Source organism: Temnothorax longispinosus, chromosome 2 (assembly GCF_030848805.1).
Source record: "Temnothorax longispinosus isolate EJ_2023e chromosome 2, Tlon_JGU_v1, whole genome shotgun sequence".
Taxonomy (NCBI): Eukaryota; Metazoa; Arthropoda; class Insecta; order Hymenoptera; family Formicidae; genus Temnothorax; species Temnothorax longispinosus.
The window spans coordinates 13,162,781-13,178,201 of record NC_092359.1 but is presented as its reverse complement, the minus strand read 5'-3'; the positions used below and the strand labels follow the sequence as shown (position 1 = coordinate 13,178,201).

The following is a 15,421-nucleotide window of genomic DNA, read 5'->3' as shown; positions in this document are numbered from 1 at the left end:
CAGCGGCTTTTTCGGGCTATTTTGACTGGGCTAACAGATTTATGAAAAACATAACGCCCGAGAATTTTCTCTCGTAAATATTCTCGGGAATAAACCACCCTACGATCGTGAAAGCGTCTATTTTCCACGGCCGATCACGTGGAAGATCGGTCGCGTTTCCTCTCGTTCGAGAAAGAAAGTCTCTCTCGTTTCGAGCCGCGTAGAATTAATATGGCATTACCAATTGGATTTTTTACGTAATTGTGAGTCTTTTACTGACGACGACGACGACGACGACGAGGAAAATTATTCAGGGACGACGCAAGGACAAAAACAGACGTCGCGACGACCGCGGCGAGGAGCTATTAAAATATGCAAGAACAACGGGAACGTGACTGCGACGAACGAGCACGTATGTTTGCTCTCCTCGGGAATTTTTTTCTTTCCTACAAACGTATGTATATACGTTGCGAATTCATACCGTTTTCTACCAGCTATCACGTTCCATTAAATTAGAAAGAAAGCGCCATTGTTCTGAAATTTTATTACCACAAAGCGCTCAGAATTTTAATTCGATTAAGGATAACTGCCGTCGTTTTCAAGTCAAAGTTTGAACGTCTTCCGCAAAAATAGAATTCGTAAAATTTCTATTAAAAAGGATATTCTCAACGAGACATCATTTTCCTTTTCATAACCGAAAGTTAAGCGGAGCACGTGAACGCACATTGCAAATTCATGCCCCGTTCCATCAACTACTTACCACAAACTTCCATTAAATTAGAAAGAAAGCGCCATTGTTCTCTTCAATTTTATTATAAGCGTCACGATTCGAGGCTCTCAGAGTTTAAATTTAATCAAAATAATTGCCATCGTTTTTCTAAAAATCATGTAAGATTATCTCAAACGTGTACAGGTTTCAAGGATATCCTGAAAAAAAAAATGGAATTTATTAAATTTTGATTTAAAAAGACACTCTTAACGACGTTATTTTTCTTTTCACAATCCAAAGTTAAGTGAAATCTTCAGCAAGCGTTATACATGAAAGTATAAATTATAATCCGCGTTTGCAAAATCTGCGGGACTTACATAACGTAATAGCGCAAAGACAACGCCGATTCGCCGATATCTCCAAATTTTACATAAACATTTTATTATTATCAAACATAAAAGAGTTTATTCGAAGATACGCTGACACGCAATCGAGCGCATATGTAATCCAATGCGCTTTGATATACATAATTAAGTGTGACCTCAAATCCATACGGATTATCCGTTGAATTCGGAAACCCTAATGACAAACCAATGCAGATTAATATACGATTAATTAACTGAAGGGTGCGCAGCTTTCGGTCGCCAATTCGCAGGAACGTGAGACATCGACAATAAAAATGTGTTGGACAATCTGGCGTAATTAAATTCCAACGTAATCCTTTCGAGACGACGATCACGGAGGCGGGGCGGGAGTTCCTCGTCCCGCGTGACGACGGGCGGGGCCGGGGGGGTGAGGGGGAGGGGGCGGAGAGCACGATGCATCGCGGCGACGCGGCCAGCGGCACGCGACGCGGCTGACGTTTGACGTACGGAGCACACGTGTGCGGTGTGCGCGACACGCATGTGAACCGTACCTCTTTCACCAGTTACCGCATCGCGGACATTCGCGGGCATGTGCCATCAGTCATCGGATAGCCGTCGACGATAACGACGAAAGAGAGCCGCTGTCACGTGCGAGCGTTCGGCTGATGGTTTCTATTCGGTCGGAATCTCTGGCACTCGCGGCGAACTCTCGGCACGTGGAGCCGCGACAGAATCGCGGCAGCGGCGGCAGTGGTGGTGGTGCTGCTGCTGGTCAGGCCGTCGGCGTCAGGCTGATCTGGTCCTGGTCAGTCCATGGTGGTGGTCTGACGGTCTGGCGGTGTCTTGCGGTGGCGGTGACGGGGTGGCGGTGTCGTGGTTGCGGTGGTGTGAGTGCGCGCGATTTTGGGAAATTAATGTCGCGCGACGTCGGGAGGAGGGAGAGACCGCCGAGAAGCCGAGCCTGCCGTCCCTGCCGAGCGAGGCCAGGGCCGGGGAGAAGGTGAAACTGGTGAAAGTGAGCCAGGAGCCTCCGTCGCGGCCGTGGTGGCGCGGACGGTGCATAACCTAAAAATAAAGCATATCTCTCTCTCTCACTCTCTGTCTCTCCCACTCGCTCGCTCGCTCTGCACGTCTCACGTCTGCGTCCGCTGGTCCGCTGGTCCGCTGCGTGCGTGGTCGCGGCGGTCGCGCGCGCAGTACGTCGTGCGTGTCATCCGTGGATCGTCGTCGCGGAAATCGCTCCGCGATACTTGTCGCCCCCGCGTACCCTCGTGCCCGTCGTACGCCTACTCCGCGTCGATATGACCGCGCCGAGACGGCCGCGGAGGTGCTCGCTAGGAGACGAATGACTTCGCGGAAAGGTCGCCGGCAACGTATGGAGAATATGGATACCACGGGCAACGAGACGACGGGGGAGCAGGCCGTTCCCGACAGCACGGTGCCGCGAAAGTCCTGGTCCGAGCTCCGCGCCGTCGTTAGCGATCTCAGGAGGAAGCTGTCCGGCGTGTCGGCCGGATCCGTGCCGGGCTCTATAACTTTCCGCTCGCTTCCGGACGGCCGGTGAGGAAAACGCGCGACGTACCTTCGGGATCGCTTGTCGCGTCGTGTTGAGATTAACGATTCATTGACACTTCTCTTTTGCAGGACTAGAATCTATTTCTTAAGCACGCCGAGTAACGGCTGGGAGACCACTCTTCTGTACGTAGATATCGCGCACGCGGATCACGCCAACGGCTACCGACTGCACTGGCAACCCGTCATAGAGGCGAATTTTCAAAGGTAAACTCCACCATAGACCGAGGCGTTTGATGCGCTCCGTTGTATTATCCAAGAGTACCTAAGTCTGTCATGCGATAATTTTAGCGTATCAAGTGCGAACAGACTGTCGAAGGAGGAACAACTGTTGTGGGAAAGGAAAAGACTCGCTACGTGGGGTATAACCAGTTACGAGATCCACGCGGAGAGTGGAAAATTAGTTTTTCCAGCTGCCAGCAGTCTTTATCAATGTGTAGATACTGGATTTATGGTAATATCAGAATATTATCGTGGGTTAGTGAAAGAAAGTGTTTGATCTATGTGTTTTTCCATCAGCCTGGACCCCTCTTTCCATCAGAAATCAGAATGTCGACGACTGGGGCAAAGCTGTGTCCTCAGATCTGTCCCTGGAACAATGCTTTGATTGCCCACACATGTTCAGGGGATCTATACCTGTCTCATAGTATCACAGGCTCCTCGGTTCGATTGACTCATGCTAGGAAAGGAGGCAGAAGTCTCGTGGACGATCCGCTCACCGCCGGAACTCCTTCCTACGTCATGCAGGAGGAATTCACAAGGTTGATCTATTTATTGTTAAATCCTCGTATACTAAAGCGCGAAAATTAAGACATTAGTTTTACCTACCACAGGTATATCGGCTACTGGTGGCAACCAAAGTCCATGTTTGACGGAATCTACAGGATAGTATACGAAGAAGTGGACGAGAGCGATGTCAAGATATATTGCTTCCCCTCGTCGAATTCCGATGAGGTGGACGAATTTAGATTTCCTAGAGCTGGTATGCCGAACGCTAGGAGTAACTTGAAAATGGTGCAATTTCGTCTGACAGAGTCGTTGCATATCGTCGATATAGAAATACTAGAGCTGCAGTATCCACTTCACATCATGTTCCCATGGATGGAATACATGGTGAGAGTCGGATGGACTCCGGATGCTCAATAGTAAGTTCGAGGCGTAATTAAACAATACACGCGAGAGCTTGTATTAATAGGAGTCGATAATGTTACTTTGTTAAAATGTAGCATCTGGGTGCAACTGCTGGATAGAAAGCAGCAGAAACTCGAGTTGGTCCTGTTGTCGATAGACAACTTTTGCGAACCACCACCGAACACGTACAATACGGAAAACCATTTCACCCCCACGTCACCGAACGTTCAAGTGATATACTCGGAGCAGAGCCCGATTTGGATCAACGTCAACGATCTATTGTACTTCTTAAAGTCCGACGACGCGAACGAAGTCAAATTTATCTGGGGAAGCGAGGAATCCGAGTTCCGACATTTGTATCTTATAACGTCCAGTATAGCAGGTTTATGATAAAATCACTATAATCATTTCAATATTTCGTTACTTGCCGCTATTTTTTTACACACATTTTCAACATAGGCTTGAGTAACGGAGTGGAAGAACCTTTGGATAGAATGGATAGTATATTTCTTCGACCACGTATCACTTCCAAGGTAGCTCTGACCCAGGGCGATTGGGAGGTGTTAGGGAAGAAAATATGGATTGATGAAGTCAATTCTATCGTCTACTTCTGCGGGTTACGGGAAGGGCCACTGGAGCAACACGTTTACGCGGTTTCGCTGCGACGGCCGCTAGAAATACGGCTATTGACGCGGCCTGGCTACAGTTACAACAGTATATACTTTAACAAAGAGTGTACAATGTTGGTCACTGTTTATAGTTCCATTAAAACGTTGCCTACTTGTCAAGTACGTTCCTGTGATGGGGGGGGGGGGGCATGCCTAATAATATTTCATTTTACACGATCAGGAAGTTTTATTACGTCAATTTTGCAGGTATTTAAAATATCACAAACCGATTGGACAGTGGAGAGCATATCGCTCACGCCTGTAGGCTATCTCTTAGAACCGTCTGTGCCCGAATCCGAACTGTTTGCGCCAGAGATTTTCACGCATAAAATCAAGTCGGGGGATACGGTCTATTCGATGATATTTAAGCCTCATAATTTTCAACCTGGGATCAAGTATCCCACGATATTGAATGTTTATGGAGGACCCGAAGTACAACTTGTATCAAACACATTTAAAGTAGGTGTACTTCAAAAATGTATGAACGCATATATCACGTAAAGTAAAGAAAAAACTTATTGTTTAATCCTCTGCAGGGTTTAAGACATTTACGAATGCACATGTTGGCTGCTCAAGGCTATTGCGTAGTTTTAATAGACTCTCGCGGATCGCAGCATAGAGGTCTAGTATTTGAGAGTCATTTGCGACGTAGGATGGGAACGGTAGAGCTGAACGACCAAGTTGAAGTATTGAAATGGCTGACAGAGACTACTGGATACATTGATCTAAATCGAGTGGCTCTTCACGGCTGGTCTTACGGTGGATACTTAAGTCTAATGGGTTTGATACAGTATCCCGACGTATTCAAGGTGCGCACGAATTAATGCTTGCCGCACAGTACATTTTTTTAAAGTTTAAAAAATATCCTCGTTGCGATTCGCAGCTGGCCATTGCTGGTGCTCCGGTTACCTCGTGGAACTTTTACGATACCGGATATACCGAGCGTTACATGGATCTGCCACAGAACAATCTTCACGGTTATATGGCTGGATCGGTGCTGACATATGTAAACAAGTTTCCCGACGAAGAGAACCGTTTGCTGATCATTCACGGTCTCATAGACGAAAATGTACATTTCTACCACACTAGCCAGTTGATCAATGCTCTTGTGAAGATCGGTAAACCGTATCAGCTGCAAGTTTATCCTAACGAGAGGCATAGTCTGAGAAGCCTGGATGCCAGCAAACATTATGAGACGACCCTGTTGTCCTTCTTGCAGAATCATTTATGAACTCTTATTTTCGTTTTTTTTTCCTTACATTGTTAGTTCGATAATAACCGTTCCTCCAAGCAAGATTTTGCGAGTTTGAGTAACTGCCATTAATTTATGTACACACTTAAAAGGAAGGAATACTTTCAAGTGATCAGATATGTGTACAGATACTAGTTTCTGTATAAAAGTGTGCCTCTACAAGGCTTTTAAGATAGTATTATATATATATATATATATATATATATATATATATATATATATATATATATATATATAATATTATAGTTATATATATATATATATATATATATAGTTATATATATATATATATATATATAGTATCTGCAGTGGCACAGTGTGAATATATCGTGTAATTAATTACCAGGACGAACTTCTAGCAAGGAATTTATAATATATAACTTACAAAAAAAGAGATATGTGCTGAATACGAGTTTTCAAGACATCACTGTCAAAATGCCACAAAACGCATAATAAGTGCATTCAAAGTTTTCTTAATCAGCTATTGTCAAAGCTTACGATCGTGATAATATTGGTTAATCGTGACTATTTTTGTTAAGAGAATGGACAATACTCAATTTGTTGACAATAGTTAATCAGGAAGACTACTTCGGACGCGTTCTGTTTCGCGACCATTTCACAATATACGTGGTCTGTTTAAAAAGTAATGAAACTGAATTTTTTTGTCAATAACTGATAACACTGTAAAAACGAGACTGCAGTAGATCGAGAGTTACATTCATACTCTATCTTTAGTTAAAATTTCAATTTGATAGCATTAACATGTGTGATTCTACAATCATTTGATAACTGTATGTTTGGGTGACACGTTACGAAAATGGAACACAAGAAAATCGAGCAGCATTATGCGAAGTTTGACACAGCAAATTCTTTGTCAAACAGGATAACATGACAAATATTTAAAAAGTTGACAGTGAGAATGATTGGTGATCAATTAAATTAAATTTAAGATAAAGGTACCAATACCCAGACATATACCTATATCCGGACACCTTTATTATTTATAAGTATAACGCGAATTAAAATCAAAGATAAAAGTATTTTTTCTTGTAGTTTGAAACTTCAGTTATAATATCCAAACGTTTATTTTCATAAATTTATATTTTTTTAAAGGTATCCAGACACAGATACGTGTCCAGGGTATTAGTACATTTCCTATGCTTAAGTGTCCGGGTATTGGGTATTGATATCTTTACCTTAAATCACTAAATTGTTTGTCATTGGTGGTACAGAACGGGATTCATCTGCACAATTTCACCATCATATAAAAATGCCTTGTGCCGGGAAAGAACTTGATCTTTGTAAGTCAGTTTCAACTTCTTAAATGTTTCTATCGCATTGTCCTGGAGTTTGACATAGAATTTGGTCGCATAACGCTGCTTGATTTTCTTGTGTACCATTTTCGTGATGCATCACTCAAACATACAGCTATACAAATGATTATAGAATCACATATGTTAATGTTATCAAATTGAAATTTTATCTGAAAGTAGAGTATGAATGTAGCTCTCGATCTACCGCAGTCTCATTTTTACAGTGTTACTAATTATTGAGAAAAAAATTTAGTCTTATTACTTTTTAAACAGACCACGTATATTGAACCGTTAGACGTTAACATACCAATTGTGACTATGTACATATACGATACGTGGCCATGACACATGTATCCCTCTTTCTACGAAATGAAAATCCGCGTTTCAGCGAGAAAAGTATTTGCGTTCTTCAATGTTGTGAAATAATCGTATATCCGATGGATAATTATTTGTCAATAAACAAATTCATTATTTTATATTTTTTATAATTGTTATTATAAGCAGTAAATCGTTAACTAATGTATGCAGTAATTGCATCACCTAAAACGAACGTCGTAAGAACTTGGTAGAATATTTAGAAACTAATTGAGTAAGAATAAAGAAAACACAGCGATTGCACTTGAGAATTAAATTGGAATTTAATTACGCGTGTTTATATCAGAACGTAAACCTAATTTGATTTATTTTTGCTTAGTTTTGCGGTTCAAGTACTTATAGAGATAACTTATTCTCTTGTTCAGATCTCTCCATTTGGTAGGTCTCGCGATTGGAAATATACCCTTTGCCCACATTTTTCTCTTTCTCAATAAGACCTGGTATTCATTGCCGCTGACACCTCTCAACCATGAGGGCACGTTGTAGAGAATTCTCGTGGGATGTAGATTATCCGAGCCCAATATGTCGATGTAGTCGTTCTGGCCGAACAGTGCCTTCTTCTCGGACCAAGCGTCCGCCGGACGATAGATCGGCATCGGAAGTCGTTTAGTATTATCTGTACGTGGTAAAAGGCCCGTCATATCTATAGGATCTTCGTATCCATGTCGCCGTATTAAGGGGCCTTTCGCTATCTTGTTCGCATGATAGCGAAACCGTATCGGCGTCACCTGTGGGGTCCATGTGCTCACGACAGCACGGACAGAGTTTGCAATCCAAGACATGGATTCTGGAAAAAAAATACATATCGAAAGAATAATTATACATAAATATATATATATATATATTTAAATATATATTTAAAATATATTTTTAAATATATATATATATATATATATATATATATATTAAATATATATATATTTTTTTGTTTATTCGGATCATTTAAATTTGGATCTTGTTCAGAATTGGTCTGTCGTTATGACAGTAATATCAGGGTAAAAATCTTGTGTACTGATGATGAAACATAATATGCATCAAGCTGCCAAGGTACATACATATCTATTACATTCTATTATGTATAATAAATATATAATAGAAATGTATATAATGTAATAAACAATATATATTATATAATACATAAATATATATATTACCCGAAAAACGGTCCCCGTCATACAATTTTTTTTCAATTATAATAAATAAGATGTAAAGAGAAATCGTACATACATTTTAATCCAATTCACATGGAACGTAACCTAACTTTTTCGATAAGTTTTTTTATTCGGTGCAAACAACGTTGTACTTATGGAATTACGGAATCATTAATGAAATGTTAATGGAACTTACCTGTTCCCAAATGTCAAGCGCGTCAGAATTAGAAATTGTGATTTATATTAATATCCGTAATTCGTACCGTATAAATCTAGTCTACGTAATTTTCTGATCGACAAAGTTGGGTTATGTATCAGCTGATTAAAGCGCACGCGCAGTTAAAAGCATTTTTTATATTTGCGCATCTAATTCGTATTCTTCAAATGGAATACGTCAGGGAAATGCAATTAGATTTTTTAGCGGACCAAATGTGAAAGAAGTACACGTTTATATCGTGGCCTGCAGCAGCTTTTGCATTATCACATGGATCACCACGTAGAGGTAAAATAAAGTCGAATCTTTTTTAATTTTTCTTTTTTACTTTTTTTTTTTTAACATGTTTTTTTTTTTATTAATTATATCGCCGAGATCGAAATTCTGGTAACTTTGCAACAAGAACAGTTGACGAGAAAAAGTATGCGTACTCGAAACCTCGGGATCCCAGTTGCAGTATCACATCACAATTTAATTAGTTTATTTTTCATTTTTTTGCAGATCAAGCTTGGACGTCGCGGGCCGCCAGTTGCGTATACGTATTCCTGGAATACGTATTCTTCATTCTTTATTGCGCCTTGTTTCTTTAATTCGTCTTTTTTCCAAAGAGAATGCATATATTTAAATCATACAGTTTGTTTCTTACAATTAAACTTTCTGTACTTTTTATCTTTTATTTTTATTTTCCTTTAACGTCTAATTAACTACCTCTCTCGCGGAAAAATGTCTCAGAATTTTTCATATTATTAATCATCAGAATTTTTATGAAAATAATTTTTAGACTTTTTTATTAGAATGTTTAGATTTTCTCAGATTTTTTAAACGAATTGGAACGTTTTTCAGAAGAACTGCTAAAATAATAATAAAATATATACATACATATAATATATTTCATATTTTTCCCGTAAATATCTTTGTAGAAATATGAATAAATATGAGAAAATCCACTCAATTTATTAGAATTTTTTATACATATATATACAGATACTAAAATAAGTATTCCGAAAATCCTCATCCAATTATTTCTGAAAGTATCTGAGAAATTTGACATATTTTTTCAGAATTTTTCATAAACGTAAAATATGATCGAGTAATTTTTAAGAAATTTCTGGAAAAAAATGAGAAACATTTTCATCAGGATTGTTTCATTTTAAATATAGAAAGTGCAATATAATGTAAACAGAGTCGGCACTAATTGTGAGCGATATTTAAATCAGTACCACAGTATAACCATACTCACAATCAGTAGCGACAGTGAGCGTCGGCACCTTTGATGTATAGTAGGTCGCGGTCACATGACTCGCCGCCATCTTCTGAAATGTACGAACGCTTAAGAAAGAAAGAGAGAGCAGTATCTTTCTCTTTGTCACACATACAGGCCGCCACATTCCTAAATGTATACGAAATTTGGTTCCACTAAAAACGTTCAGTGTCGATACTGGGTATGGTTATATTGTGTCAGTGCCCTGTATATGAAGAAAATGGTTAATATATTCTGAATAATTTAATAGTGTAGGTATTCTGTTTTAATTGTAAATTGTTTACTTGTTATTCTAAGAAAGATACGATAATTTAAGTTGTTTAATTGCAAAAGAGTAGTTAAATTAGCAGAATCCCACTTTCAGTCATTTTAACAGTTCACGAAACTTTCTTAGCCAATCTTAATATTAATTTCAAAAAATAGATTAATTTAGAAGATACTTTGAAAGCAATTTTTTAAAACAATAATTGTTAAAATATTTTTTAAATTAAAAAAATTAAACTTTTAAATTGGAAAATTAGTCAAAAGAATCAGAAAGTTATATTTGATTATTTATCGTATATCTCTACGCGAATTTCACGGACAATCGTTCAATAAAAAAAATAGCTCAACCGAAAAGAAGAGAAAAGAAGATTATTAAATCCGAAGACCGAAGATTATGAGAAAACAGAAAAAATGGATCTATGTATTGTGGCAAGTAAACAAAAAGGATCCCAGGTAGCAAGCACTCGTCATTTTGACGTCAAAAGACGTCAAAATGACAGACTTTTGACGTCAATTGACGTCAAAATGATGAGTGCTTGCTACCTGGGATAAATATATGTCTTCTTACATAACGCTTTCTTATTTTGATAGCAACCACAGAATTTTTGTATTTAAAGTCATTTATTAAAAGTACAAATACAATATAAAAATGATACACAAATAGATAACTAAATTATTAAAATTGAAAGTGTGAAAATTACAACTTACGCTGAGTTGTCTCAATTTTGCGCATCAAAATTGTTTCAATCATTGCAAAATCGATCGAAATAATTGGATTTCTCATGCATTAATTTACTAGCGAGCGGCTCGTTGTAGGAAGAGTGCGATTGCCACGAGTATTCCGGCGGACGTCATCAGCGAGCCTGCGAAAGAAAGAGATAAAAACTCAAGCGACTCGTTTGAGAGTTGGACCGAATTAGTTTGTGACGGCGCAATTAAACCTAATTAACCTTTGCATCGCTCTCCTTCCTTACACACGCACTGTTGATTCTTACACTCCATTGTGTCCGCATACTTATTGTTTTCGAAGCACTCGTAGTCGTGCGAGCAAGTATAGTACAAGACTGTAAAACAATAAAGTAACGTTGAAAATACAATTCTCTCAGAAAACCAAATTGATCGACTCTACAAAGCAGAAAGTAAGAATTCGATGATGCTACAAACTAATCGCAAAAATTGATTAAAATTCTAATTGATCGGTATAGCTTTCGAAAGGTTCGCTTATCTATTAATTTTTTGCTGCGCGGTCTTCTTAATTCAACTTTTTGACGATTTTTTTTCTAGCACGAGAAAAACAGACTTAAATCGATTGTCTTCCTTTTTTTCGTGGAAAAAGAAAAATGCGAGTGTTTACATACTTCGACTCTGCACGCAGACCCTGGTCTCGTTTACGAAATGATATCCCGTGATACACTGACACCTCTCGTTGATGCATAACGCATAATTGAAACTTTCCTGGCACACGTCGGTGTTCGCTTGGCAGCGGTCGCCAATTTTAGCGGGTCCTGCAACATTTCTTTCTTTCAACCACTTGCAGAGGACGAAGGCGGGGCTTGTTCTCCGATGCCTTTCGCGACTTTTCTCTGTATTTCAGCACGACGAGAATCGCAATTTTTACTTACTGCTAATGCAATTTGAAGAATTATTGCTGTCCAGGAAGAAGTCATCTTTGCAGGCGCAGGTGTTCTGCTTGCATTCCCCGTTCGCTATGCTTTGACACGGTACGTTGTCCAAGCAACTCAGGCCAACAGCTGTACAAAACGCACGCAAGGAGTTTTATTCTCCGAAAATAATTTTATCTTATTTTTTTATGTCTTGTAAAGGCAAGGAAAATGTAACAAGTTGATATAAATGTACAATAGCATGAATTTGTAACGCGGCTTGCCTAACGTAACCGAATGATGGAAAATTTAAAAATTATAAATATCTATAATAAATTATGTATGCGAATTATACATGTATGTCGGCAACTCTTCGTATTTGTTGACTTAGCCAACATTACACTTCTCAGTATAGGTCATCCAACTCGCATCCGCGTATAAAGCCCCTTGCACAATGCCAGGCAACAGGGAATAGGAACAGGGAATAGAAATAAGAAATCATGTATAAATGCAGAATAAACAGTGACACAGGCAATAGACACAGAGTTTCCGTCACGTTGGAAATTATGTGCCTATTGCCTATTGCCAACCAATCATAGCATTCGAATTTTTTAGGTTGTAATTAACGATTTTTTGGTTATTTCCTGTTCCTATTGCCTGTTGCCTGGCATTGTGCAAGGGGCTTAATATTGCGATCCCGATTATCTTTCGCTTGGGAAATAATCGATAGCGAACTTACTGGCGATGCATTTCGATTTATCGAGGCTCGGCGAGTAAAACGGATCGCATAGACAGACATCTTGCCACCGACAAAATGCATTCTCGATGCAATCGATGTCCCTCTCGCATTTCTCGCCAACAAACCCGGCAGTGCGCTCCGCTAAAACCATCAAAAATGCTTTAATTATGACTGATAGTCGATTAATCGTCGGGAAGACAATTACAAATTAAATAGCGATAAATTACTATCTGGAAATTAATTTAATTTTTAATGTGATCTACTATCAGCAATAGATGCCTCGATAACGATCGATTCCAATTAAATAACGCAACAATTTAAGATATAAGATTAAATTTAATAGATTACAAAAATATAAAGATCGTATAAGAAATATCTAAAAATATTTAAAAGACTAGGTATAACGTTTTCTAATGTTGAAATTCGAGGACTGTTTGAGAAATTGGAACTTATCTCAAATGTATAAAAAATATCTAAAAAAAAATATAGATCTAAAACTTCCCTGAGTCTAAGAATATCTAAGGGGCATCCTCATTTTTTAGAACATCTGAAAGATGGTTGAAAAGAAGAATCTATATTAGAATATATTAGCTATTATACTTAAAACTCTCTTTTGCCGCGTGTGACGTAACACAATACAACCGACTTGCGTCGAACCTAATGTCGGGAATTGCGCGGTAATTATGCGATAATTCGCGTAATTCGGGTACACTCACAATCCTGCTGAGAGGAAGCGTAGCCGGCGAGCGAGCAGAGAATGAAGGAGATGCAGACGAGAGCCGTCATTGGAATCGAGATCTGTGCTCAGGTGCAAACGTGAGGCACATCCAGGCGACTGCCAGATAGCGGGCTCATGACGCACCTTCCGCTAGGGGACGTATATTCGTACGCTCTGGTCAGATAAACGTTATCTCTAGGCGTATCCAGCGATATCCCGTTCGGAGTGAATCAGAGGCTTCAATTATATCGAGCAAAATGCGCCTGTCGTCGGACACTAAGAGAATGGTAGAGGCGTCGATTTACTCTGATTTAAAACGAGGAACGCGATAGCACTTCTCTCATTTTTGACTGATGATTTATGCCGGTTAATCGCGGCGGAAAGAGAAAATAGTAAGCCACGAACCGCGACAAATTGCGGCTTATGAAAGAAGTTGATACGCCGCCTGACGTTGTCATTTCTCTGACATTGTATTGTGTAAAATGAAAACAGAAAACATGCCGTGTCATCGATTTGCGAATTCGCAATCTGCCGACGGGCGACAGAGCTGTGAGACACAGTAGTGGGAGGTTCCCCGTGTACTTATTGGATATCATTTATAATTTTGTACGACAAAATCGTAACAAAGATCGCTAGAAAGCAATAGAATCAAACAAGTGACATTAATATACAGCAATTTGCACATTTTGAGCGGGGCGTTTTTCTTCGTCACAATTAAATCGGGGATGATGACCGATTAAGCGAAGAAATCGCTGAAACGGTACCAATGATGTAATATTGTAATACGATCAACATACTTCGTTTAATTATGTGTTAGGGCGATTGTGTGTGGCCAAGCCATTCATTCAACGACAGTTCGTGCCGTGATAGCAATTATTCTGCTAATTCAACCTCATCGGCTTCATTATCATTATAAAATGGTTACCATGTGAAACGTGGCTTTATACCCGCCCTTACACTCTCGCACGATACTCGTCATATCTCGTCTAATTCATTGGTGGCGATTCGCGTCGCAAGTCGCATTTATTTCATTGCCAGTTGAATGCGACGTGCATCGGAAATTACGAGGAAATGAAGAAAGCAAATACTTGCATGAATATTTTACTTAATATATGTCGGAAATCTCTATAAACAGATCTCTATAAACAGTTCACATAACATCTACACGTGTCAATATTCATAATTAATATATATACTATATTATAGTAAAGTATCAGCGAATGCAATGTTCGTATAGTTGCTGACTTTCGGTTAACAATGTAAAACAGTCGCGAAACGTCAGAAGGTAATATAGTTTCGTTTAGATGTAGTTTCATCTGGCTTTCATGTTATAAGAATTGAAATTGATTGAAGGAAGGAGAACTCTGGGAACGATAAAAAGTAAATAAATTAATAAACGCATAGAAGTAAGCAACGCAGCGTAAGCGAATGTATTGTAATAAAAGAAATGAAAACGTGAAAACGAATTTAAATTGCGATTATAAGAAACGGAAAAATGTAGTGTGAATAAAAACGGCTTATATAATAGAAATAGGAAGCGAACTTTGTAAGGTATAAATAAAGTTATTACAAAGCCTTTGCTTCTGTAAAAAAAGAAATTGTGTTGGAAATGGAAAATGCGCTAGGCAAAGATATCAATAATAAAGTATACAGAGACGTTAGAATTTTGTTACTAAACAATGATTATAATATCGCGAATACTTTGAAACACAAAAGGCACATTTCGTGCAAAACGCAAATACGCTCTCTCTCTCTCTCTCTCTCTTGCTTTGTCTTTCTATACAAAAGTAGATGCTTCTGGCTCCTTTTAAGAATCTTTACTTTGTTTCTATTTGCATGATTTAACAACAACAACAATAAAATAATTTTATTAAAGTGCGAGTAATATAAAATATTGTACATTGGAAGCAAAAGTATGATAAACTGCATCTTAAGAGATAAAGGCATCAGCGATAATGTAATGTACAAGCCTAGATCTCCAATATAATTAAAATAACAATAGACAATAATAACAATGATAATTCATATATGCGAATATGTAACTTAACTTAAAGGTCTATTGATACATATCTGTGACGTACCAGTGCCGTAATGCCATATCCGCTCTTT

The 15,421-nt window shown here is 38.8% G+C and overlaps 3 protein-coding genes across 4 annotated transcripts; 1 reads left to right on the top strand and 2 right to left on the bottom strand.

Moving 5' to 3' along the window:
- The first annotated feature begins 1,661 nt into the window (after positions 1 to 1,661).
- Positions 1,662 to 5,873, top strand: LOC139808864 (dipeptidyl peptidase 9). The gene is made up of 10 exons (XM_071771330.1): positions 1,662 to 2,613; positions 2,698 to 2,832; positions 2,917 to 3,079; positions 3,145 to 3,386; positions 3,459 to 3,770; positions 3,852 to 4,138; positions 4,216 to 4,544; positions 4,632 to 4,883; positions 4,961 to 5,233; positions 5,308 to 5,873. Exons 1-10 carry the CDS (start codon positions 2,399 to 2,401, stop codon positions 5,653 to 5,655), a joined length of 2,556 nt encoding a protein of 851 aa, XP_071627431.1. The 5' UTR covers positions 1,662 to 2,398; the 3' UTR covers positions 5,656 to 5,873.
- Positions 5,874 to 7,434: 1,561 nt separating this feature from the next.
- Positions 7,435 to 9,378, bottom strand: Mrpl51 (mitochondrial ribosomal protein L51). Of its 2 annotated transcripts, none has more exons than XM_071771356.1 (2): positions 8,712 to 9,378; positions 7,435 to 8,151 (listed from the first exon to the last, which is right to left on the bottom strand). In XM_071771356.1, exon 2 carries the CDS (start codon positions 8,144 to 8,146, stop codon positions 7,670 to 7,672), a length of 477 nt encoding a protein of 158 aa, XP_071627457.1. In that variant the 5' UTR covers positions 8,147 to 8,151; positions 8,712 to 9,378; the 3' UTR covers positions 7,435 to 7,669. The 2 variants fall into 2 exon arrangements, with proteins under 2 accessions (XP_071627457.1, XP_071627458.1); XM_071771357.1 differs by lacking the exon at positions 8,712 to 9,378 and adding an exon at positions 8,519 to 8,657.
- Positions 9,379 to 10,856: 1,478 nt separating this feature from the next.
- Positions 10,857 to 13,466, bottom strand: LOC139808198 (uncharacterized). The gene is made up of 6 exons (XM_071769908.1): positions 13,311 to 13,466; positions 12,595 to 12,735; positions 11,877 to 12,005; positions 11,613 to 11,759; positions 11,205 to 11,318; positions 10,857 to 11,117 (listed from the first exon to the last, which is right to left on the bottom strand). The coding sequence occupies exons 1-6, from the start codon at positions 13,378 to 13,380 to the stop codon at positions 11,050 to 11,052; spliced, it is 669 nt and encodes a 222-aa protein (XP_071626009.1). The 5' UTR covers positions 13,381 to 13,466; the 3' UTR covers positions 10,857 to 11,049.
- Positions 13,467 to 15,421: the final 1,955 nt, after the last annotated feature.